At 39.0% G+C, this 25,414-nt stretch overlaps 1 protein-coding gene and 1 long non-coding RNA gene across 2 annotated transcripts; one reads left to right on the top strand and one right to left on the bottom strand.

Moving 5' to 3' along the window:
- Positions 1-1,198: 1,198 nt before the first annotated feature.
- Positions 1,199-5,597, bottom strand: LOC110770112 (uncharacterized). The gene is made up of 9 exons (XM_088252064.1): positions 5,473-5,597; positions 5,137-5,263; positions 4,583-5,055; positions 3,783-4,502; positions 3,401-3,609; positions 3,142-3,312; positions 2,962-3,069; positions 2,393-2,564; positions 1,199-2,281 (listed from the first exon to the last, which is right to left on the bottom strand). The coding sequence occupies exons 3-9, from the start codon at positions 5,051-5,053 to the stop codon at positions 2,189-2,191; spliced, it is 1,944 nt and encodes a 647-aa protein (XP_088108190.1). The 5' UTR covers positions 5,054-5,055; positions 5,137-5,263; positions 5,473-5,597; the 3' UTR covers positions 1,199-2,188.
- Positions 5,598-18,660: 13,063 nt separating this feature from the next.
- Positions 18,661-23,716, top strand: LOC110747603 (uncharacterized). Its single transcript, XR_015835248.1, has 2 exons — positions 18,661-20,120; positions 23,204-23,716. It is a non-coding gene; the product is annotated as an uncharacterized LOC110747603 (long non-coding RNA).
- Positions 23,717-25,414: the final 1,698 nt, after the last annotated feature.

Genomic DNA, 25,414 nt, shown 5'->3' with positions numbered 1-25,414 from the left:
GATATCTTTAAAACTCGGGGGGGCAAATTATGCTAAAAATACTTGAGCTATTTAATACCATATCCAATAATAAAAGATCAAGGCGAACAACGTAAATAAGATAAAATAATATAAATTAAAGCAAAACGGATTAAAATAAAATAAAACAAACAAGCTCCGAATACCCTGGTATCAAACTCATGTAAGGTTCATAAATAAATAATTATATATATATATATCCGTCTTTCTCTTGTGACATAAATATATCGATTAAGAAAATGATAGTAACTGTATAAAAGTCCTCACTTTTACTTTAAAAGCGTTTCAAAGCTTAAATTCTCTCCACCTAGGCGTACCCCCATTCCTGATCCGTCAATTCCAATTATTCCGTCAATTCCATCCTCGCAACTTCGGAAACACAAAGTTAACCGAGTTGCATTACTCGCAGGCCTCGGAGACACCAAGTCAATCCGAGCTGCGCTCCTCGCAAGTCTCAGGGGACCATAAGTCAGCCTGAGCCGCGTTCCTCACAGACCTCGGAGACACCCAGTCAACCCGAGCTGCGCTCCTCGCAGGTCTCAGGGGACCATAAGTCAGCCTGAGCCGCGTTCCTCGCACCACACGGTCCAAGTGTCCCCGAACTCGTGGGGCGTTAACAAGATACCAAACTGTTTCAAAGTAACTAGGGGGCACCCTTGTGGTGGGTTTGAGAACCATAATCCGTTATTTACATAAACTCTCAATAAACTGGTTCTCAATTGAACTTAAAATATATATCCACATATATATATATATATCAAAATCTGATAAAAATCAAGAGCTATAATTCTTCCTTTTCAATCACTGAAATTATATCAAATACTCAACTAGTTTGCTAGCCATATTGATCTCTGATTAGCATATCATTCCAATATTATATTTATACTCTTACAATACAATTAACCATATGAACAAATATAAATAGATGATAAATAAACAGATAATTAAATAATCATACTCTTAGAGGTTTCCTCAGCTCTACTTAAGCATTACTACCAAGCACGGAGATAACCCTTAGATATACCCTTGCATAGTAGAATGTGTTCCAACTATGTGCCAAAGATAGTGTAATTGAGAGAATAGAGATGAACTTGGAGAAGAAGATTTGCAGAAAATGCTAATCTGAAATTGTATTACTCACTTGAGAGTTATATGCAATTGTACATGGCTAATTAATAATTACATCTAACACAAATCCTGGAAAGGTATCCCTAAAACATGGATGTGAAAACATCCCTAAAACATGGATATGTAAACATGGAAAAGTATGAGAGATGATAGACAAGCTTTTCCTTGTTTTAGGAAAGCTGTCTATGTCTTGTTTATGTCTTGACTAACACTCCCCCTCAAGTTGGTGCAAAGATATCACGCATGCCCAACTTGTCAACTGAGTCATGAAAGACTTTACTCGATACGGCCTTCGTCAGAATGTCGGCAAGTTGGTTTTCCGAGTTTACAAATGGAAACTTAATTATACCACTTTCTAGTTTCTCTTTGATGAAGTGTCGGTCGACTTCCACATGTTCGGTACGGTCGTGTTGTACTGGGTTATGTGCTATCTCGATGGAAGCTTTATTGTCACAATATAGGTTTGTGGCATTCACTTGTTTAATGCCAAGATTCTTTAGCAATCTTCGCAACCAAAGCAATTCACATACTCCTTGAGCCATTCCTCTAAACTCAGCTTCAGCACTGGATCTTGCTACAACTCTTTGTTTCTTACTCCTCCAAGTAATTTGGTCTGAAACTGGCAGTGGCAAAGGGTCTGTCTAAACTAATTGTGGAGATGGACTCGACTGTGGCTGTTCAGCTTATTCATAAAGCTGGGCACTTGGAGTGCCATCCCCTTGCTCCCTTAATTATTAGCTGCTGTGATCTCATGAAGCAAGTTGGGGATTGTGTGGTCCAACACGTTTACAGGGAGATAAACTGTGTCGCAGATAGGCTTGCTAACTGGAGCTACAATCTGGATCTTGGTGTTTGTGTTTTTGAAATTGCTCCTCCTCGGGCAAGTGACCTGTTGGATGAGGACTTGCTTGGGATCCCCAGATCCCGTTTGATTTGTTCTGAAGTTTCTTAATTGTTTTTTTTTCCTGGGGCTGTGCCCCTCTGTTTATCATAAAATAAACCTTAACATTGTTAATAAATATTATGTACATCAATTATCATTCTAGAATAACTTGTTCACGTATTCTGCCCATTCACGCCTAACTTCGTCAATATCCTCTTGTTTATACTTCACTTTATCATTTTTCTTTCCAAACTGCAAAATAAACCAAAAAACCAACGTGTTATAAAGATACAAACGACGGTTGTAAAGAAAAAGTTGACGTAGTAAAATAAAGAAATTATATCTAAAATTTTGCCTTTTTACCTTCTTCTCGAAATCTAGGTGTTGATCATAAATTATATCTCTCATGAATCTCATCACGAAATAGCCACACTCTACACTTGTTGGTTGGACAGGAGTTCCAAGTAGATTTTTCCAAATGGCTTCTTTACGTGCTGAAGATTTGTTTATATGAATGTTAAACAATTTAATTGACCTGTTACAAGAAAACGAGTTACTGACAAAACCAAAAATCTAAAATAACATAGTAACCGTCGTGGTAAATCAGTCAGGACGACGTGGTATTGTGTTTCAAACGGCGGTATGAAACTACCGTCGTTGTGTAACATTATAACGTCTGTAACATTTCAAACGTCGTATAACAAAAAATTGAACAGAAAAAATTAAAACGTCCTTAAATAAAACTCAAACGACGTGGTGGTTAAGTTAACATGATGTTTTTAAGACAATACGAACGTAATAAATATTTTAAAACGTCAGTAAAAAATTACCGTCGTTATATTTTGATTAAGACGTCGGCATTATAAAAACCCGTCGTATACTTCAAATGCGGTAAAGGCCAAAAAATCTTATATCAGAATAAATGAACTTACCTATTCACTATACTTTTCATCTCGTCGTCAACAGCGCGGTTTGGCAGTGAATTCATGTAATATGCAGTCTCCTTCAATGGTCTCACAATGACCATCACCCAATGACCCCTACACATAATGATCCATATAGGTTAAATAGTACTACAAAGAAAAATACTTTAAATAGTTAAGGGGACTAACCCTGGATTATAAGGGACCAAGAAAAATTGTTCCCCATCTGCTGTGTTCAGGCGGGTTGACAGGTTTTTTATTCGGTCTGATAGAGATCCAGATTGAGAGCTGACTACCCCAGGGTCTACGAGGCCAATAAGGTTTACCATGTTTGCCATTTTCAAATAGTCAAATAGGTACCTAAATATATGAAATTCAATTAAATTTAAATGAGATTTTAATTCAAAAGAAAGGGAAATGTAAAACAAAATGGGATTTCTAGAATTACCTCATGTATACTGATATCACTGTGGTTCCAATCTCAACCATGGAACCAAACTGCAAAATATCTTCAGCGAAGAGGAAGGTATCATGCTCAAAGCCAAACACTTCCTCGGGCATGTGAATTGTCAGAGCCTCGTTAGAGGGCAACAACTTGGTCTGGACAAGTTGGCATAAGGCTAACAGAGGAGGTGGCATGTCTAGCTTTGAGAGATCCTGTTATAAGAAATAAATAAAGAAATATAAGTTAGTTTGTGTGCGAACTAAAATAAACGACACTAACTAAACCCAAAAAACAGATGTGGTATATAATATAAACGACGATTTCTAGTACATACTGTGTCCTCTTGCTGTTAAAAGGCAGAAAAAGAAAATATCAGAGATTTTACCGTGTCCTCTTGCTGTTTTCCAGTAGTATCAGCATCAGGCTTTGGATCTTCTACCCCCAAAGCCAGGGGTCTGATACCAGTGGCCCCAGAGCAGCTTGCCTTATCAGACATTGGATTTTTTGGGCTTCGATCTTGAGGGGCTATGCCACGACAACCCTGGCTCGCGGGCTCGGTTTCCTGAATCACTGGCTCCGTACCAGGGAACATCGCCACCTCGGTCACCCCACAATGCTCGGCTTCGGCCTCGGTCCCATCAACTCCATCTCCGAGAAAACTCCAGTCCAAGGAAGGATACTTCTCCCTAACCTTAACGATTAAGTCGAAGTATCCCCGGACCCGTTGAGCAGCAAGTTTCTCCTGATACTCAGCAGAATCCATGAAGTCCTTAATGGCATCATCATGGCATGTGCGCAGCTCGGAGGTAGAGGCTTTAATCTTACGCTTCGCCTCGTCTAAATTTTCCTTCGCCACAGTCAGCTCCTGGCTGAGTAAGCGATTCTCGTCTCGGAACTTTCCCAGTGAGGAAGACAACTCGGCATTCCTATTTTCTTCCTCCACCAGGAGGCTTCGCACCTGCTCAAGTTCTTCTTCAACCTTCTCCTTCTCACTTATCGTTCGCTTCAGCTCGGCAACTGTTACGGCCTGCTCGTCTCGCTTTCCTCGGTCAAATTCGTAATGAGCAGCCACATTCTGAGCAGCGATAAACAACTTCATACTTGCCTACACCAAAGAACTGGTAAGAAAACACGAAAGCTCATTCAGGAGAGAAAAACAGAAGGTAGGGTGACAGATTACCATACCTCCAGTTGGTCCTCCAAAGCAGACAGAGTCATTCCACTGTAACCGATCTCCTCGGTGAACATCCCCTCGATCACGTCGATCTTCAGAATGCGCCTCACCGCCTCCTGATAACCACCGAGCCCAACACCCCCGTCCATCGGTGGCTCAAATGGACCGCTTACGGGGTCCACACTCGTCCGTCTCGGTCCTTCTGAAGTACCCGATCCCATAGGCCGCTTAACAGTGTCTATCCTCGGCTCTTCCTCCCGCATATTTCCCATATCTCGATGTAATTGCTCCTCTGCACGCCTCTTCTGACCTCCCCGAGCAGGGCCGGCTGTTGTCACGGGTGCTTGGCTCCGAGCCACGGATATGTGGGGAGAAGCCCCAACTAGGTTCGGCTGGGAACCCCAAGCCGATCCACCAGACGAACGCTTGGCCATCTTCATCAGCATAGCCTTGAAGGCAGGGTCATTTCGGCTCGGCCTCATTGCTGTTGGAAACAGGAAACTAATGAGTCTCCGACCATGATATCGACCATAACCGACTACATTTATAAGCATGCAAAACTCACCAGCGATGCTGATCAGCCCTTCACTCTCAAGAAGCTTATCTGCTGCCCTCTCGGGTACTGGTGAATGCAAGTAAATGGTCCAGCTGCTTTTGCTCAACTGCGGAAAGCTCGGCTCGCTCCAATTCAACTGCAAAGGGGTACAAACATGTGTTAATGAGGCCAGTTGGAGGCTAAGGATCAAATCATGCCAGAACAAGAACAAACTGACGAACACAAACCCCAAACCCAGCAAACACCAAACACACAGACTTATGACGCTAGACGAAAACAGAAACAAATTTTGGAACGAAAGAAGGATTAGAAAGGTAAGGAGAGATAAGGAGGAGAAGGGCTTACCAGAAATCACGACACTCTGACGCTACTGTCTGCAAAGACTCAACACACAAAGAAATTCGCCCAACACACTCTGCTCCAAAGCTCTCAAACGGAAGTAATGACGAAAGTGATAAATTGAAACCTGCCTGCCGTTCTTGTACTCGGACGGCCATGCCATCTCTACCGTTGACGCGAACGGCTACCTCCTCCAGATGCTCACACGTGGAGCCACACCAATGCCTGTCAACTGAAGTGACGGGATACGAAACCTTTCTCCTGTCACGAAAATTTAATGCGCCACTTCAGACCACCAGTCGCCTGTCGACACGTTATCACACATACTCCACTACACCGATTTCAAAACCTGGCGCCACTTCAGACCACCAGTCGCCTGTCGCCAAGTCATCACACCTACTCGAGTACACCGGTCGCGTATACTTTGTGGCGGTGAAGTGGCGACTAATTTTATCCGTGTGCTCAGGGATGAGACCAAAACGAAACGACCCCAGTATGCAAGGGACGCTGATGAAGATGGCCAAGGAGACGTGGAGAGAGTCGGCTGAGGTCTCGCAGTCGCCTCGGTCGAGAGCGTCACCTCAAATATCCGTGGCCAGGAGCGATGGTGCCAGTTGGGTTGCTAAACCAGCCCGAGCCGGGCAGGAATGGCTGAGCCTAGACGGGGTACGGGGAAGCGGCCAGTAAGCTCGGCGGTTCCTGAGTCGGGAAAGAGGTTAAGTGTGAACCCTGTGACTGGTCCATTGGAGCCTTTGGTGGACGGTGAGCTTGCACTGAGGGCTTACCAAGAAGCAGCCAAGCGGGTATTGAAAGTGGAGGTTATAGAGAGCATGTTCACAGAGGAGATGGGTTAGTTTTATGACCATTGCGGCTCTGGAGGACCAATGAAGATTTAACATGTTCTGACCCCATTCTATCTGTTTGTTACCGAGCATATATGTCATTTGTATTTTTGATGCAGGCTACCTTCAAGCTTTTCGTCGCTGCTCAAAACGTTGCTGCTCGTCGGGATTTTTACCGAGGAAAGAGGGACGAGCAGGCTGTGACTATGGCTGAGCTGAAGAGGACCTTTGATGAATAGGCCAAGGTGGATGAGGAGCTATCATTGGTGCAGGGTCGGCTAGACGCCGAGATGAAGAAGAACGCCGATCTACTGTCGTCGGTGAATAAGCTGACAGCAGACAAGCGTAGTCTAAGAGCAGAGCTATCCAAGTCACGGGAGGAAATAGGTGAGGCGAACCGCAAAATTGAGGCCTTTGCATTAGAGCTGCGGTCATGCTATGATGATGCAGTAAAGGATTATATACGGTCTGCTGAGTACGAAGAGAAGCTTGCTGCTCAACTTGTTCAGGGATACTTCGACTTATACGAGAAGCTTGGGGAGAAGTACCCTTCCTTTTGCACTGGGATTTTCTCGGCGCTGAAGTGGATGAGGCCGACCACGGTGGTTGGACGACGTGATGGGTTCTGACTCCGAGTCGGTCATTCAAGTAGCCGAGCCTCTGAGCTAAGATGGCCTTGGAATAGCCCATATATCTGCTGAGCCGTCTGCTGAGCCGACCATAGGTTAGAAAACGGTTTGACAAAAAACATCAAAATAAAGTAACGAAACAATAGAACAAAAATAACTGCAACAAACTTTGCGCTTGCGAACATGCTAGTCGAGAGAACAAACTATTTTACGGTTAAAGGGAAATTCTGAAAATTTTAGATATTGGTAAAAAATTTCAAAGTACCGCGTTTTTCAACGACGTCGGTAAATACTTAGCTATGGAAGTTTAATACGCACTTACGACGGCGGTTTACATACAAAATCAACGTTGTAAACAGAACATACGTCAACAAATGAAGAAAACGACGTAGTAAATTATGTTTACATCACCCCTTAATAAACCAACGTCGTAAATATTAAATAATTAGACGGGGTTTGGGTTTCCTGGGATTCGAACACGCGTAGTTGACTGAAAACAACGGGAGAAAACTGGCGTCGTTTCAATAAACCCTAAACCCTAAACCCTAAACCCTGAATTTTACAATAATTATAAAAAAAATACACAAGTATGAGAAAAATGAACCGAAAATTGGTACGGACTCCTTACAACAATGCCTTCTATAATAGTAGGCTAAAATCCGGATTTCATCATTTTGAATTTATGGGCACCAATGGATCACATATCCTTTAGGGTTATGTTACGTAAAGTATAAGGAGTATCGTGCTTTGTCTCTAAATTTGTTTGACTTTTATTATCATTTGAACTTTGAAAACTAAAATGACATTTTTCAGGCCTTTACGGGCAAGATATTGTCTCAATGAGTGCATAGAATTTGTCGGTATATTTTTCGGATTTTGTTTGGAATATATTATTAATATTAGTAATTAAATACAATAAAAAAATATTTGTAAAATTATATTTTTTAAAGCTTTAGGGGAGAGACAATATTTCAATGAGTGCATGGTAGTTGTCAGTTTAATTTTTGGAATTAGTTTTGAATTTATTATGGAATTAAATAAATAGATATTTATAAAAATACCCAATCCTAGACATGTATTTATAAAAATACCCAAGCACTATTTAAACATAGAAACATACCCAAAATCAACCCTACAATCAACAATTGTATATTTTTTGGGTGTGTTTATAAATGGGTTTTGAGTGTGTGTAATGATAGGTTTTGGGTATGTTTATAAAGTGTTTTGGGTGTTGGGTATTTTTATAATTTCAACCCCCATTTTGGGTATTTTAGTGAAACTCCCTTAAATAAAATATAAAAGTCATATTAAAATTAAATGCCAAATGACATAATCGACGCTGTATCACTTTACAACGACGTTAAACAACACAAACTGACGTCCTATATTGTTTTAGACGTCGAAACGAACATAAAACGGCGTTATTAAGTTACAATGTCGTCTTGTTTTTACTCACCGACGTGGATAATTAAGTTCCCACATCCTCTTGTTTTAAATCACCGACGTGGATGATTATGTTACCACGTCATCTTTTTTGGATCACCTACGTGGGTTGTTAGATTACCACGTCATCTTGTTTTGGATCACCGATGTTGTTTGATTATACAACGTCAAAGTTTGTATGATAACTGCCTTTGTATATTATTAAGACGACGATATGGTTGTACTAATAGACGTAGTATATCATTATAAATTTATCCATACAAGATGAAGTAAATATAAACCATCGTGTTTATTACTGTTACATGTTGTTTTTAATAATTACCGTCGATGTTATATTTCTAGTTATAGTAAGACGACCATTGTATACACATATGTGACGTGTAAATTAGAATGAGACGTCATTTTTTGGGAATTAAATTAAGTTTTCATGAATTTTTTGGGAACTAAAAATATTTCAAAAAAAAATTAATTTTTTTGATGGTTGTTCGATTGATTACAACAAAAATATTTATGTACATTTTTAATAAACTAAAATAAAACTTAACATTGTTAATAAATATTATGTACATCAATTATCATTTTGTAATAGCTTGTTAACGAATTTTGCCCATTCATGCTTAACTTCGCAATATGTTCTTGTGTATACTGAACTCAATCTTTTTTCTTTTCAAACTGCAAAATAAACCAAAAAACGTTGGTAGAAAAACTCGTCGTATATTCAAAAGCAAACAGATTAATAGAACATAAATCAAACACCGTCGTAGTATTTCAATTAAGACGACGGATGTTGAAAAAACAGACATAGGACATAATTTCAAACGGCCACATAAAATTATTGTCGTTGTATACGCATTCTAATGTCTAGACGAGATAAAACCGTTGTAAATTTTAATGAAGAAGTGAAAAAACTCAATTGAAATATGCATTCTTTTCCAGAAATTGTGCACCATAAATTTCAATGAAATAGACAGAGATAGGGAGAGTGTGTGCGTGAGTAAACTTAAAACAAGACGGCCGTCTCCGGAATTTAATCCGTCGCGGGTCCATGGGTGGAGTGGCTTTGGGCCGTCGCGGATTGAGCCATTGCGGCGGTTTTGCCTCTCGTCATCTTGCTTCCAACCATGGTTGTTTGGAAGGCTTTGGTGGATTGGAAAATAGGGGGAACGGATTCCTTGAGCACGCGTTGAGTATAACTCATGCTCTCAATGAAAGCACCAATTTGTGGGAGCAAATTTCCTCCCACAAGAATATTCTGTTGAAAGATTCCCCTTTCTTCTTCGCCGCCTCTTTCTCCCTGCAAAATAAATTGGATAAGAGGACCACACCCGGGGGGTGTTGGCCAAAGGCCTTCCGATGCCTAAGTTAGTTCAATTGATTTAGGGAAAAATCAATAGCTAAATAGGGTACGGAGATATATATGTGTGGTGAAAACCGGGCGGCCGGAGCCTTATGTAAAAGAGAGAGAGAGAGAGAGAGAGAGAGAGAGAGGAGGTGGCTAGGATTTGTGAAGGGAAGAGCTCTCTAGAATTTTAGTAGAAACTCTGATGTACCTCATTCCTTGTGCGTGGCCAAGTATTTATAGGGGGCCTTGACGAGGTTGGTGAGGTTGGTGAGGTTCTTGACAACCCAACTTCCAGGCTTCTCTTGCCTCAACAACACCATGGCTGTGCAAAATTCTCGTTGTCCACACTCCTTCTGCATTACTTTTCTACCATTATCAGAGACCCCTCTACATCCAAGTCCTCGAGAGATTATTGACCCATCACGCTCAGACTTCCGGGATGGCAGAACACGGGTCAAAAATCCTACGCGACTGGCATAATCGTCATAGAATACTCTGGCAGCATCCTTGATTCAAATAGCATACCCTCATATGGTTCTTGATTTATGCTAACTTCAATAATATTTGTTTCCCCTCCTTCAGAAGTGTATGTTGTCCCATTCTGATCATCCATTTGCACCTCCACTATAGGACAACATATATCAAGTTATAAGATACACTAACGCACCTGTCAACCATGTTATCGAGCAGACCCTTTAGTATTGCATATTCATATAATAACTTGAGATTTGCAAGGAAATTAAATGAGCAAATCATAAAGACCATCCAATAAAGGAAAACCATATATATATATATATATATATATATATATATATATATATATATATATAGAGAGAGAGAGAGAGAGAGAGAGAGAGAGAGAGAGAGAGAGAGAGAGAGAGATTATCATTGCATGTTTGGAATGTGGTAATGTAAGATTAACACAGAAGGCCTTTACAAATGGTCAAGCCCTGATATAGAAATTAATGTGAATCATCAAAGATAGGCAAGTGCAAAGATCTGCGGTCAACTCAGAAAAGCCTTGATGAAAGATACTTATGGGAAGAGAAAAGGAACGAAATTTGGATCACATAAGTTACCATGTTCTAAAGTGTACGAAACCTCAATCAGACATGGTAGAACAAATGTACAAGATGCAGTTAACGTTATGTAAATGTTTCATTCGGCACACAAAAAACAAAGAAAGAAAAAAAAATTATTGTAAAGTTTAGGTATATCTCAAGCAGTTCTCAAGCGTATGCCAAACTTCGAAAATAAAAACAACCAAAACATTCAAGAGCTTCGTCTGTTTCTTATTTTTGAGAAACTTCAAAATAAATAAGTAAAAGACCCAATTGCATATTTGATTTGTCTTTTCTGATCCTGTTTACCCCGAAAAGACCCGCCGGCCATTCGCATGGGGTTTGGCCGTGGAGTTTGCTTGTTGCGATTGCCAAGGCGTGCCACTGTTGGCAGTGAAAAACTCCAACAGACTGACAATGGTAAGACTGGAAAATGCGCACCGATATTGACTTTAATCAATCGATTGTAGATTGGGTGGGGAACTGGCCCAATACAAGGTTCTTTTCTATGCCTCAATTAAGAGGACTTCAATATTCATCTAGTGCGAAAATGATAATTGACAGAAGTTGAAATTGAACGGTAATGGAAATGACAGAAGTTTTATCGGAATATTTCTCTATTCAGACAACTTGAGAGAAAAAGGAAATACATAAACAACATGGCCTGAAGATTTCTCTATTCAGACCTGGTACATAAAATTAAAATGGAGATTGAAGATTTCTCTATTCAATCTTGTACGAGGAAAAATCATACCAAGAGTTGGCAGAGCAAAATAAAGAAAATTCCTCAGGAGTTGTCAACTGGGAAACTCAGAGAATGAAAAAGGAAGGCTGTTTCAAGCTTTTGAGCTGGGTTTATAAACGTTGAGTCTGGTTTTTGTTGGTTGAGTTGTGTGTCTTTTGCTGATGATTTCTCCTTCAATTTATAGAGAATGGAGGTCGTTGAGTGGACCAGCAAGCCAATTGGAAGTACCCACTTGCCATTGGTTTTGGTGAGTGGGTTGCTGAAAATACAAGTAAACCCAAAAAAGTTGCTAAGAGGCTTTGATGTGATTTGACAGAAGTTGTCACTATTAGACTTAAAGAAATCCAAAGTATTAGTCCACTTGCCATTGATTGGTGAGTGACAGCCAAAAGTAGCTGACTAAAAGACAAAAAGAAATGTAGAGATAATGACCACCATCTCTACTTCTTTCTTTATTCATTCTTTAAGCCCACTTGCATATTATTTTATTCTTCTTTCAACCTTGGTGTAGACTTTTCACGTGTATGTTGGACTTTGGCTTTGTTTTAATATTCTTCGTAACAGAGAATATTAAATTGTTTCCATCTACCACATCTTCACTTTATTCTTCTCTGAATCAACTCACTGGTGATGAAGTCCCTCCATTGATAAAGTGAAACTTGATTTGCAGCCACTGAGTTTCTCCTCTGAACATGCCTTGATGCGTAATAAACTGGGAATGCTAGGTTGATCCAATTGCTGCCAATTTCGGATATGTTGTTCTCCACATAAGTAGGAACAACATTGATGAAGAACTTAATTCCATTTGAGCAATAGAAAATCTGGTTTTAGCATGGTTACACTGGACTGGTCGTCACAGACTGCTGTCACAAATAGAAATCATGATTAATGCCATGAAGATTCAATACTTGCGCAAATGACGCCAAATTTGGATATGTCGTAGTAGACATCCAAATGAACAACTTTCATGAAGAACGAATGTTCATTTGAGGACTGGAAGCTGGCCCAAATCGGGCCATAATTAGGCCCGAATTGCCACTGTTATCAGCTTTCACTGTTGCTGGTATGCTTCTGGTGTTTGATGTCGCGAGGATTCCACATTTATCCAAATGATCCCAAATTTGGATATGTTACAGTAGACGTTCTAATGCAAAACTTTTATGAAGAAAGAGAATTCATTAGAGCAAATCCACCCATGAAGGCAAAGGCAAGGCTAAGGCAAGGCAAGGGCTGACACTATTCATGTGAATAGTGGCAGCCTTGCCTTAGTTGGTTCCACCCTTTGAAGGCTAGGGCAAGGGCAAGTACTATTCATTGTACTTTATTTTCAATTTTTTTATACTTTAAACCATTAATTAATTTTGTCAGATAATATTTTCGGTTGCCACATGTCACTATTTATTATAAAATTATCACCTCAAATTTCAAATAACATTTTCGGATAATATATTTGGTTGCCACGTGTCCATGTCAGATAAGATTTTAAGATTTAAAAAAAAAATTATAATCTCATATTTCATATGAGATTTTCACCCTATAAAATTACGCCATGTGTCTCATGTCAGATAAGATTTTCATTTAAAAAAAAATAAAAATTATAATCTCAAATTTCAAATAAGATTTTCACCCTCTTGAATTGTGCCACGTGTCCCATGTCAGATAAGGTTTTCAAATTTTAAAAAAAAAATCATAATCTCAGATTTCAGATAAGATTTTCACCCTCTAAAATTGCACCACGTGTCATCTCTATCTTATCAATCCCTCTATATAACTACATCTTCAACTCATACATCTCACACCACATCTTCTCTTTTCCTTCAATTCTCAGATTTTACAATACATATTTTACTCTCAATGTCAAACTTGAGGAGGGTGTTGGAGAGGCAAGAGAGAGAAGAGGAAGAAATCCGGCGGAGAAGTGCCGAGGAAGATCGGGAGGCCGATGAAGAAGAGGAGGAAATGCTTGTAGCCTTTGCTATGCTTAATGAATCAAGGCAACACCACCGCCGTCGTGCCCAGAATGTGGATAGACGTAGGCAATCTTGGGGTAAGAATCTCATGGAAGATTACTTTATCCCAAATTCCTTATATCATGTTTCTAAGTTTCGAGAGAGATATAGAATGTAGCCACATTTGTTCCAAAAAATCATGCATGATATTTGTAATTACGACACATACTTCATTTAAAAGAATGATGCTTGTGGAGTTTTGGGTCTTCTCCCGGAGCAAAAACTTACAGCTGCTTTGCGGATGCTTGCTTATGGCGCATCTGCAGAGCAAGTGGATGAGATTGCAAGGATGTGAAAATCAACTATCCTAGAGTGCTTGGTTAGATTTTGTGATGCAGTAGAAAATCTCTACACAAGGGAGTACCTTCGTAGACCTTCTCCAAGGGACCTCCAAAGGCTTCTACAAAAAGCTGAGACTCGAGGTTTCCCAGGAATGATTGGAAGCATCGATTGCATGCATTGGCAGTGGAAGAATTGCCCAACAGCTTGGCAAGGAGATTATGGGAATCGAAAGGGCCAAAAAAGTATAATTCTGGAAGCCGTAGCTTCATTCGACACTTGGGTTTGACATGCCTTCTTCGGAGTGGCCGGATCTCAAAATGACCTCAATGTGCTTGGTCAATCCCCAGTGTTTAATGATGTATTGCGAGGTCATTCTCCCCAGATCACGTACCAAATCAACAACACTGTATACTCTGGTGCGTACTACCTTGCCGACGGAATTTATCCTAGGTGGACGACATTTGTGAAAACAATTCCGAATCCTCAATCCCAGAAGGAAAAAAGCTTTGCTGCCTTTCAAGAAGGTTACATGAAAGATGTGGAAAGGTGTTTCAATATCTTGCAAGCTCGTTGGTCTATTATTAGAGGCGCTGCTCAGATGTATGATGAGGAGGTGCTGCGGAGCATTATGATGACTTGCATCATCCTCCATAACATGATTATGGAGGATGAGTATGATTATGAAGGTCCAGAGGAGCACGAACCGGATCCCATGAACACGGCCTTGACAAGAATTTATGAAAGGCCGATGGGACCAAATGGACATCCATTGGAGCATGAACCGTTAGTTCGAGATGGTCGATTCAACAACGCCATGATTGATCGTTACCAAGAAATGCAATCTTCGTATGTTCATGAGAGGCGTCAAATTGACTTGATCGAGCACTTGTGGGAGATGAAAGGCAATCACAATGGATGAAGACAAGATTAATGCTTTGTTTTTAAGATTGCTTTATTTTGTGTGTGGTGTGTTTGGAATTATGTTTTGTTTTTAATTATGTTTGCAATAATTATGCTTTATTTTGTGTGTTGTTTGCAATAAAATAAGGTTTGTTTTTAATTTAGGGTTGTTTTCATTTGCAAATATTTTTAATACATAGTCATATTATTTAATGCTTTCTTTATTGAATAAAAGGGAAATAATACAACAATTCTTAATACATGACAAATCTTTTAATCCAACCTAAAGGTTTCCATCATTTAACCCATCCGTATTGCTAGGTCCGTCATCATGAAAAAGTTTTCTTCTCATCACATCCCTTCGTTTCATTTTCCAGTATGACTTTGTGTCAGGAGACATATGGGTGGTATCCATAGCCATGATTTTCATCTCTCTATCCTCCATGTCTTGTTCTTGTGCCTTCGCCCTTTGAATTGAAAATGCCTCCTCTCGTGCCTTGTCCACTTCTTCTCTTTTCAACTCTCTCTCAAGTCTCAGTGCACTATTCTTAGCCATTTGCTCCAAAAATTGTGCACATTCATTGTTTGAAGTGCTCCCTTTCTTTGCCTTTGCCGCCTTTCTCCCAATAGGTCTTGGCGCACGTGGGCGTGGTGAGTCTTGATCCATTGGGGAGTCCAATGGTGAATCAGTTGTCGACAAATCGTGAAGCGGCGTCTCATTCAACATAACCGGAGGAGTAGTGCAAATGATTTTGAATCTCGAACAATTCTTAACAATTTCCCAACATTCTTGATGTTGGAAAGTATTTTTGCCTTGCCCCGTCGCACCGAACCACATTTGTGCTTGTACGATCTATTAAAAATAAATAATTGCAAATGCAACAAAAAAATGAATATAGAAGAAAATATAAATAATTTGGAAATGCAAGAAAAGAATTGATTATGCAACAATTTATAAACATTTTATAAATGCAAGAAATAAAATGATTATGCAACAAAACAATAAATATGTAAGACAATATAAAAAATTTACAAATGCATGCAAAAAAATTATTATGCAACAAAATATAAATAAATTAGAAATGCAAGAAAAAAAATTATAATATGCAAGAAAAAAAATTGATACATTAAATTAAATAAAACGAGAATTATAAATATTTTACCTCATTGGTAAGATTTTGACCGCTTCTATGGTTCTCCCTAGCTTTTGCCAAGGCATCCCTCCATTTGCCCAACTCTTTATTCAAAATTTTCCACCTCGAGGCTAAGGCCGTTTCCGTCCGACCCGAACCGAATCTTTCAACAAATTCTTCATGAATTTTTTTCCACATTTGAGAAAACTTAATCTCATTGCCGGATATAGGGCAATAACTAACTTTCACCCAACACTCACACAACACAACATCTTCAACATTACTCCAAGCGCCTCGAGCTTCGACAGAAGAGGCCATTTATTTTTTGATACAAATGGAAACTAGTAGAAAAATGTGAGTAGAATTGCCCAAAATATTGCAAGGAGAAGAGTTGGTACGAAGATTTGGTGTGGAAGGTGAATGAAATTGATAGGTATTTATAGGGAAAAAATCTAGATTTTTTTGGTATTTTTTTATAAATTTTTATAAATTTTTTATTCGAATTTTTTGCAATTTTTTTGGCAGAAAAAAATGAGGATCGTTGGATTTTTGCAAAAAAATGGATCGGAGAGCTGGGGGATCGCCACGTGGCTTCTGCTCATTGGGGCTGGCAAGCGCTGACGTCAGCGGGCGCAAATCAAATTTTTTTTACTGTTGGCGCGTGAGCTGACGTTAGTGTGACGTCACGGCTGACATCAGCGCCTTCGGGCTTCAGCCCAGGCAAGATCTGCCTGTGGGCTTGCCCAGGTTGGTAGGACCCTCCACTTGCCCGGGCCTCTTCTCTGCCGCTGGAGCTGCTTCGGGCTTGACTGGGGAGCCTTTAGCCCGGTTTTAGGCCCGAATTGCTGCTATAAGCTTTCGCTGGCGCTGTGCATCTGGTGTTTTCAGCTCTTAGGACTCCACATTTGTCCAAATAAACCCAAATTTGGATATGTTGCAGTAGACGTAGAGATGAACAAATTTCGAGAAGAATGAAACTTGATTTCAGCGCTGAATTTGAATTTGGGCCCACTCCATCTGACTGCAGCAATGCATGTCTAGCCATATTTTGGCCATTCTGATGTCCACGGAAAATTATCTACAATTTTAGGCAAAAATCCAATTTTTGGTACAAAAAGATCCTTATGAAAATGTAACCAAACACAGCCATTCTCAATCTTTTCCCGCCTTCTTGATTTCCTTTCCAATTACTCTCTTATTCCTCAATTTTCTTAGCAGTTAGAAACGAACGCAGCATTTCAAAATTTACTATCATCAATTATATTGATAGACAAAATTAATAATAAAACAGGTGGACCAGAAAGTATTGCCACCAAATTAAGAATCATTACAACCCGTTAAAAGTTGTAATATCAGAGATACACAAAAAAAACAACAAAACAATAGGAATTTCAATAAGCAAGAAAAAATAAGGTCAATAAATCAATGGCGAAAGCCCAAAAAGAAAATGCAAGAAAGGTTATAGCTTTCAGTGTAACAGAAGAATGGAAAAAGGGGTTGGATTGGACTTACTGGAATTCAAGAGGACTTTCAGTGAAGTGGTAGAAAGATAGAATCAGAGATAAAGAGAACTCAGGTTATGAAAGAGGAGCGACTTGTTCTGTGTCTTGGAGAAGTTTTCAGACTGTTTAAAGTGTTTGATGTAAGAAGAACCGCACACGTGGTAAATCATAGGAACTTATTTAAGAATACAAAACAACAACGTTCTAAAATTTATTAAAGAACAAAACAGTAATATTTATTTTTCGTTTTTAGGGCAAATGATCAAAAAGTCTCCTTAAAGTAAGGATAATAAACGTGTCAAGAATGCTTAATCAAAACCCGACTTATTTAGATAGGATAATAAACATGTTGGGTTCAAGTCGTATCACTTGCATCAAGTAAGCCTGGTCAAAATGTGGCAGCATCTAGTAATTAGCTGAAAATGTAATGGGTAAAAATTAAAAACAAATAATAATAATAATAATAAAGAATAACTTGCATGGGACATACAAGAATCACTTGCATTCTTGAGTATTGGGCAATAAGTAAACAAATACAAAACAAAATACGTAAAATCAACAAAGACCCACATATAAAATTCACAAGGTCATAGAAAAAGAATTAAAAACATGAATTTTGATAATTTAAACAAATAATTGCACTTAGCAATTTATTTATTTATTTATATATAAAAATGGTGATTACATTTTGCCTCTTTGTATGTATGAAGATTGAGAAAGATAAATAAAAGAAATTTTTAAAAATGAGAAAAATGTAGAAAAAGAAAAAGAAACAAAGAAACGGGTTGACGGGTTGGTTGGTATTACACGGGTTGACACGACCCATTTAATAAATGGGTTATATAGGTATTTTAGTGGGTTGGTAGGTTGATCCGAAACCTACTAACCCGGTCTTAAATTAATAGTTAAATATTAAATTATTCAGGAAAAGGACAATTTTACCCCAGGAATGATTAAATAATTAAAATAAGAGGAAATAAGTTTAAGTGAGAAAATAAATTTGAAATAAATAATACAATAAAGTGGTTTGAATTAATTAAGCTGTTTGAAAAGTAAAATATTATTTAATATTAAGAAGGGGTAAAAATGTCATTTTAAGTTCGGGAAGGAATTTGGAAATTTTGATTGAACCGTTGCATAGAGCACGTCAAAACGAGTCCGTAGACACGTAGTGGACTCGAATCGAAGTTGTAACGAAGAAATGGCGATCAAAAGAAGTTCAGTGGCATAACCGTAAATATTTCAAAGTTTAGTTTTTTATAGGGTTAATTACTGTAGACGTCCGTGAACTATGGCCCCAGTTGCAATTGGGTCCGCGAACTCATTTTTGTGCAAATTACATCATTTAATTAAACAATTAGTTGCAATTGGGTCCTACCGTCCAACTCTGTCAATTTATCTGTCAAAATGAGGGTAAAAGTGTCCTTTCGCTATATCTCTCCCTCCCTCTTTCGCTGTCTCTCCCTCTCTTTCGCTCTGTCTCCAAATCATCATCTACCGACCACCACCTACCTATCAAATGTTTTTCTTTCTCCTCTGCTCAGACATTTATTCCAATGCAATTCATCATTTCCACAACCCATCTGCAATACTGGCTTATATTATTTTTCTTTTTTCTTTTTCATTTGGAAGATTTTGTTTCTTTTCCAAGATCTGAATTTGGCATTCACCAGAGATGCTTCATTCAAGAAAAGTGATATTTCCCAAGTCTTCATTTGGAAGAGGTAATTTGAGACCTCTACCTTCTGCTCTCGCCCAGCCCCCAACTCCCTCCAAACCCGATACCCATTCCCACCCCAACCATAGATCCAGCCCCACCCCTTTGCCCTAGAAAATATAAAACCCAGCCCCACCCCAACACTAGCCAACCTCCCTCTCTCCAGATCTGACGAGCCCCACACTAGATTCGTCATCTTCGTCTTCGTTGCCAAGGCCACACCACCCTCTTCGTCAAGGCCACGCCATTGTCTTCGTCACCAAGTTCTTCGCCTGCCGTAACCCACATATCCCCGCACCAAGTCTATCGAGAGAGAGAGAGAGAGAGAGAGAGAGAGAGAGAGAGAGAGAAAGAAAGACAAAGGTGAAAAAAAAACTTAAAAATAAAACCTGCAATTGCAATTGGATTTGGGTTTTGAGGGGGTGGACTAAGGAGGAGGAGGAATGGGTTGTAGGAGAGAGGGAGAGACAGAGAGGAAGAGCTGAGAGAGAGAGAGGAATTTGGATTTGGATTTGTTATTTTTAAGTTTATTTATTTATTTTATTATTATTATTATTTTTCAGTTTTTTTAGTTTTTCTTTTCAGTTTTACAAACTGTATATTATTTATTTAACCCGAAAGGACGCTTTTACCCTTCATTTTAACAGATAAATTGACAGAATTGGACGATAGGACCCAATTGCAACTAATTGTCTAATTAAAGGATATAATTGGCACAAAAATTAGTTCACGGACCCAATTGCAGGGGCCATAGTTCACGGACGTCTACAGTAATTAACCATTTTTTATAAACCCAGAATTTCTGCAGTTTGGGGGGCTCGACCAGCCGACTTCAAGAGGTGATTCCTCTCAACTTCGACCACCAATTCACACAAGACCGGTCCCGTTGGAACCACTACACTTCCCTCTTCCAGCCCTAGCCCTTCACCGCCTCGATCCACAGCTGTAATCGCCGGAAACAGCCAAGAAACAGGCAGTTGTGGACAGCTTTTTCGTAAACTTTCGGCGGCTCGTTCTCCCTCCTCCGGCCACCGTTTCATGCGAGTGAGGTATGCTTTCTCACTAATTTTTCATGATTTAGCTGAGGGTTGGGTAGGAATCTATCAATTTTGAGCCTAGGTAGTTCAATTTTCGAAGTGGGTTTCAACCGGGTTCGGGATCGCGATTTTGGCCACTTACCGCTACTTTTTGGGGTAGGTCCAAGAAGAAAAGTTGTTCCAAATAGGGTGTTTTACCTAGGGTAGGAAGCTGGGTTTCCAGTTTTGAAGATTTCCTGTTGCCGGAATTTGATCAAGCCACCCACGCGCTGCCGGCACGTGTGGCGGCACGTGGGCAGCATAGTGAAGTCACTTTCAGACGGGATTGTGAATTTGAGTGAGGAATATCTCCCAAGAAAGTGCTTTTCTTGCCTCAGACGGGTGAGGACTTTATAATTTCCCATGCCTCAGACGGGTGAGGACTTTATAATTTCCCACAGTAAAAACTAGTAAGTCTAGCCAAAAATAAGCGTTTGAAAATAAAACAAACTAGTTCAAAGAGAACTGCTTATCATACATTAAACAAAAAGAGACTGCCAAGTCTAGAAAAACATTAGAAAATTGGGCTTCAATTTCTGCTTGGGTTGTTGTCTGTGACTTAGGCTGGACTAGATGTATCTGTACTGGAATTTGCACGTCAGCACCTTCAACTAATAGAGATCAACTGGAAATCGATGCCAATGTCGAGATTGGCAGAGCTATAATTAATCTGAGCCATGAAGAGGCTTGTCGAATGGGCAGAACTGGGATTTCTCCAATCCGGACTGAATTGAAAGTGGATGGGTTGGCAGTTGCTAGCCTAAAATTGCACTTTAGTATCTATTCTGCTTGACTGAGGATCACCTGTGGGCTATTCTGGGGATTTTAAGACATCAAGATGTCTCTGAAAATTTGTTGAGGTTTTCATATTATGAACAACCTGAGTTCTACTTGGATCACCTATTCTGAACCAGATTTGTAACGAGAGGAATCCGTTTTCCCTGTGAACTACTCCTCCGAGCTGGATTGAAGTCAGAGATTCGATTTCTGCCTGTTTTGTTGGAAGCTGGATGGATTTTGCAAGCTAGATAGCCTTATTGCTTCTAAGTTTGAAGACTTTTAAGATTGTGTGATTTTGCTTGATTTTTTGTCAGTATGACTGAGAGTTTTTGTTTTGATTTTGATTTTTTGTTGTCCTCTCTCTAGTTCACATCCTCTTATATTTATAGGAAATCTGTATGATGATGATTCCTTAATATATGAAGGATCTTTGCTGAGAAGTGTTTGCACCAGTAAATAAGGGAGTAGTAGTTGTTATGATAGGAACATCCCACATCAAGAGTCAGCTATGATGATCAGTTTTGACTTTTTGACAACCAACTCCCTTGTTTCTTGTCCATTCCTTGCAAACTGGAATTGAATGTCTCACTAACGAAATCTTCACGGGTATGGAAGGAAACTCAGCTTGTTTTCCTAGAATTTAATGGTTATGGGGAGTAGTTTCTGCTTTCACTTTTCTGTTGACTTCTTGTCGTTGGAATCACGTGGGTATTGCGGAAAGAAACTCAACCCTTCTAGCTCTAGAGTCGCTAATCTGGCTTTGAATCAGTAACCAACGGTGATGATTAAACCTCAAGCCTTTAAAAAATGTAATCTGGAAACTGGGTAGAGGTTAAACCAATTAAATCCGAGCTTTTAGATTAAATCACCATTGGTGGTAATTAACATTTATCCCGTGAAAATTAATTTGGGCAATCGGTTTCATTTTAACTCCCCCTTTCTTGAAATGAATTGGGCTGCTCTCCAATTTTGGTAAATAGAGCCCAAGTCCGTGTTGTCAAAAATAGCCCAATAGCCAGATGGGTCGGCGCGTAGAAATTAGGCCCAAACAAAGGAAGATAAGTGCTTGAGCCATCCGGATCAGGTGAGAACGCGAACATTATATAAGAATCAATCGCAGCCATTGAAATGCATTTGAACAGTTGAAGAGAAAAAGTAAGGTTACGGTGCATAGGATAGGCTACAACTTCCCCTTAGCATAGGTGTCAAGTCGCGCCTGGTTCGAAAAAAAGGCACCTTTCTTATTCCTGACAGTGGCGCCTTTCTTGTCAATGGAGTTATGAATTAACCCTAGTCATAACACCCTACCAGACATCAAGTTCTCTATTCCTCATCACTCACGACTTCCTCCCCTCTCCACGCCTTCATCTCTTCCATCAGTTCTCACCCCACCACACACCTTGTCACAGCCATCACCTCCCACCTAAGCACACACCTCGTCACAGCCATGGCCTCCAACCCTCATCCATGTCAATTGCTCTCTCTCTCTCTCTCTCTCTCTCTCTCTCTCCTACAAAACCCAAATGGAGGAAATAAATCAATTAATTCAAATCGCTTTTTCTTTTTATGAAATTAGGAGAAGAACCGCATAAAACAATAGCTAACCATCAAGCAATTCATCATCAAAGAACCCACCCAGGCAGAAGCCTCCTCAAAGAAGCAAATTCCCAAATTTAGATTGTGGGGTTTGGGCATGTGGCTATTGAAGAGAGAGGAAGGTGAAGAGAGAAATAGTGAAATAGGAAATTGAGAGAGTATAAAATTTTGAATTAAGAAGCAGAGAGATAAATAGATTGAGAAGAAAAGCAGAAGGAGAGAGGAGGGAGAAGAAGAAGATGAAGAAGTCGCAGGTTGGAAGAAACAGAGAAAGAAAGAAGAAAAGTTAAAAACAAAACAAAACAAATAAATCCACTTGCCTTTTTTTTTTTTTTTAATAATTAAAAATAAAAAAGTTAAAAAATTTAGTCCTAATCCAATCATGCACCAAACACAGTACAAGTCTTATCCAGCTTATGCCAAGTCGAGCCAATCCAAGATAGTCCCAATATTTAGTTTAGTCCATGACAATCCCGCATACTAAACGAGCCCTTAAGAGACGCAAGAGGGTTGGCAAAAAAAAATGTAAAACATTAATTGTGTTTGAGAAAAAAAAAAAATTAATTGGGAAGTAAAAGGGCTGGCACGGATGTAGAGATTGGATGAGAGAGAAATTTCACTTTTTGGTTGATTTTTTTTATTAAAATATATTTCTAAAAGTTTATAGAGAAGATTGGCAGGTGGCAGTATTCTATTGGCTTGGGATAATGAGTTGGAAACCTGGCATTTCTCCACCGCGAGGGATGCCTCACTGAGAACTGAGGGGCCGCAAATGATTGAAGACGTCCCCGTATCTAATCACCATTGGGGCCACTTCTAGGACAAGACATAAATTTATGATAGGAGATGTCATTGGGCCTCACACATGACAAGACGGAGGTAAGCATCGTCGGCCTAGGAAACCGCATAAGGCACTAATGACTATCAGCGTGTCAACTTCTGATTGAGCCCCTGCTTGGAAGCGATGGATTACCAAAAGCCACGTTTTCAGCCTAGTGGGCTGCGCCTCCCCAGACCATGCAGACCACCTTCACCATGCGCCTATAAATAGAAGACTCATATGAAGGAGGATGCGTTCTAATCCCCAGGCCATGCTCTACGCTCTTTGTATATTAATAATTATGAGAAGATCAATCAAAGCATATTATCAACTTCACTTGTGTTCTTCCGTATCCCAATCTTGTTTTCATTTTGATCCATGTAACCTTGCACCCCCTCTAGGATCAAAGTTTTATGTTGACCACTGGTTTCACCAGTCAACACCAGGGCCGACACTTGGGTGATTTAAGGCCCAGGGCCAAAATCTAAGAATGTGCCCCTTATAAATAAATAAATAAAATTATAATTTTTTATCAAATAATAAATTTTATTAGAATTATAAGAGTTTACAATCGATAATATAGAATACTTTGAGCCTCATTAAAACCTTATTTGAGGAAAACCCAAACAAATATGGTCAATAATATCCTATATGTTGGGTCATGTATGTTGCACTCTGGTGCAGGTGCTCCCAATTTCGAAGAGAACAATCAATTTCCAACTAAAAATGGCTTTGTTTCTTTCACACTTAGTTTCGTTTCGGAGAGAACATAAATAAAAATTGATTTCAAGAGCAGGGATCTTTGTCTGGTTCTTGCTTCTTGGGAAAACAATGATGTAGACTTCCATCGCTTCTAGATCTATTTGCATCCTTATTTCCCTTTTTATTATTGTTTTAAACTACCAAGTAAGACTCTCAATAAATATCACACATGCCCCTTTACTTTACTTTTTTATTTTATTTTTTTATGAGGATTTTTATTTTTATTTGCATATGCCTATATATATGAAAAAAAAAAAAAATTTATGCCCCTCTCAATTGTGGGCCCCGGGCGATGCCCTAGTGGCCTTGGGCAAGGGCCGCCCTGGTCAACACTGGTGATTATTCAAATTGCTGTATGAGAAATGCTAGCAACCTTCTCTCAACCTTCTCTTTTGGACATTCTCCCTTCTCCTCATGACAAGTGTCACTTTCCTTACACTTAAAACAATGTCATTAATTCATCACACAAGTTAGTTTTTGTTTTCCAAGTTTACCCTTTTAAAATGTATTGGCTTCTATATTTCCTTCAATTTATTCAAATTTTGTTACAACTTCTTTAGCACATTATTAAAAATTAAATAATAAAAAAACATAAGAAAAACGTCATATTTTTTTTTTACAAAAATAAAGTTCGTTTCATGACATTGTTATCATCTTTATTTTGTTTATAACAAAACACACGTTCTCTTTGGAAATTTTTTTTTTTATAAAAAACTTCAGTTTTTATTTTCTTATTTAATTTTTTAACAAGATGGTAAGAAAGTTGTAAAAAAATTAGCTTGTTATTAAAAAAAATTAATACATTTAATAAGGGTAAACTTGGAAAACAAAAACTAGTTTGTGTGATGCATTAATGACATTGTTTTAAGTGTAAGGAAAGTGACACTTGTCATGAGAAGAAGGGAGAAGGTCCAAAAGAGAAGGTTAGAGAGAAGGTTGCTAGCACTCCCCTATAGGGGATATGGAAACATGGATTATCGAAAAAAAAAATATTGGTGTGGAGTTTCAATTTCATCAATTTACAACTGAATGTTTCAAGGTTTAATCAATCTTTTTATTCCATAGTCTAATTTTGTGTTAAATTGATAACATGGCTAGCACTCCTCATACAAGATGTGGCCTTCTAAAAATATGACACCTGTCTTTTTTTTTTTTTTTTTTTTTTTTTTTTTTTTTTTTTCACTGACCCTCCCTCTCTCTTCTTACCCACTCTCCTCTCCTCGAGAAATTATAGAATGGTACAGTATCACCACGTCAGATAGTGATACTCCCACTCAAAATCTGCCACCTGTCTCTTTTTAAAGAAAAC

This window comes from Prunus avium, chromosome 1 (assembly GCF_965620075.1).
Source record: "Prunus avium chromosome 1, drPruAviu1.hap1.1, whole genome shotgun sequence".
Taxonomy (NCBI): domain Eukaryota; kingdom Viridiplantae; phylum Streptophyta; class Magnoliopsida; order Rosales; family Rosaceae; genus Prunus; species Prunus avium.
The sequence above is the reverse complement of the archived record's forward strand: the minus strand, read 5'-3'. Positions and strand labels throughout refer to the sequence as shown.

Bases quoted from the DNA above. Each gene is read 5' to 3' on its own strand.
- LOC110770112 (XM_088252064.1), bottom strand. From the start codon at position 5,053: ATGAGGCCGAGCCGAAATGACCCTGCCTTCAAGGCTATGCTGATGAAG. The intron at 3,070-3,141 runs GTTAGTCCCCTT...CATTATGTGTAG, and splicing joins TTGGTCCCTTATAATCCAGG to GGGTCATTGGGTGATGGTCA. The intron at 2,282-2,392 runs GTAAAAAGGCAA...TTTATTTTGCAG, and splicing joins ACCTAGATTTCGAGAAGAAG to TTTGGAAAGAAAAATGATAA.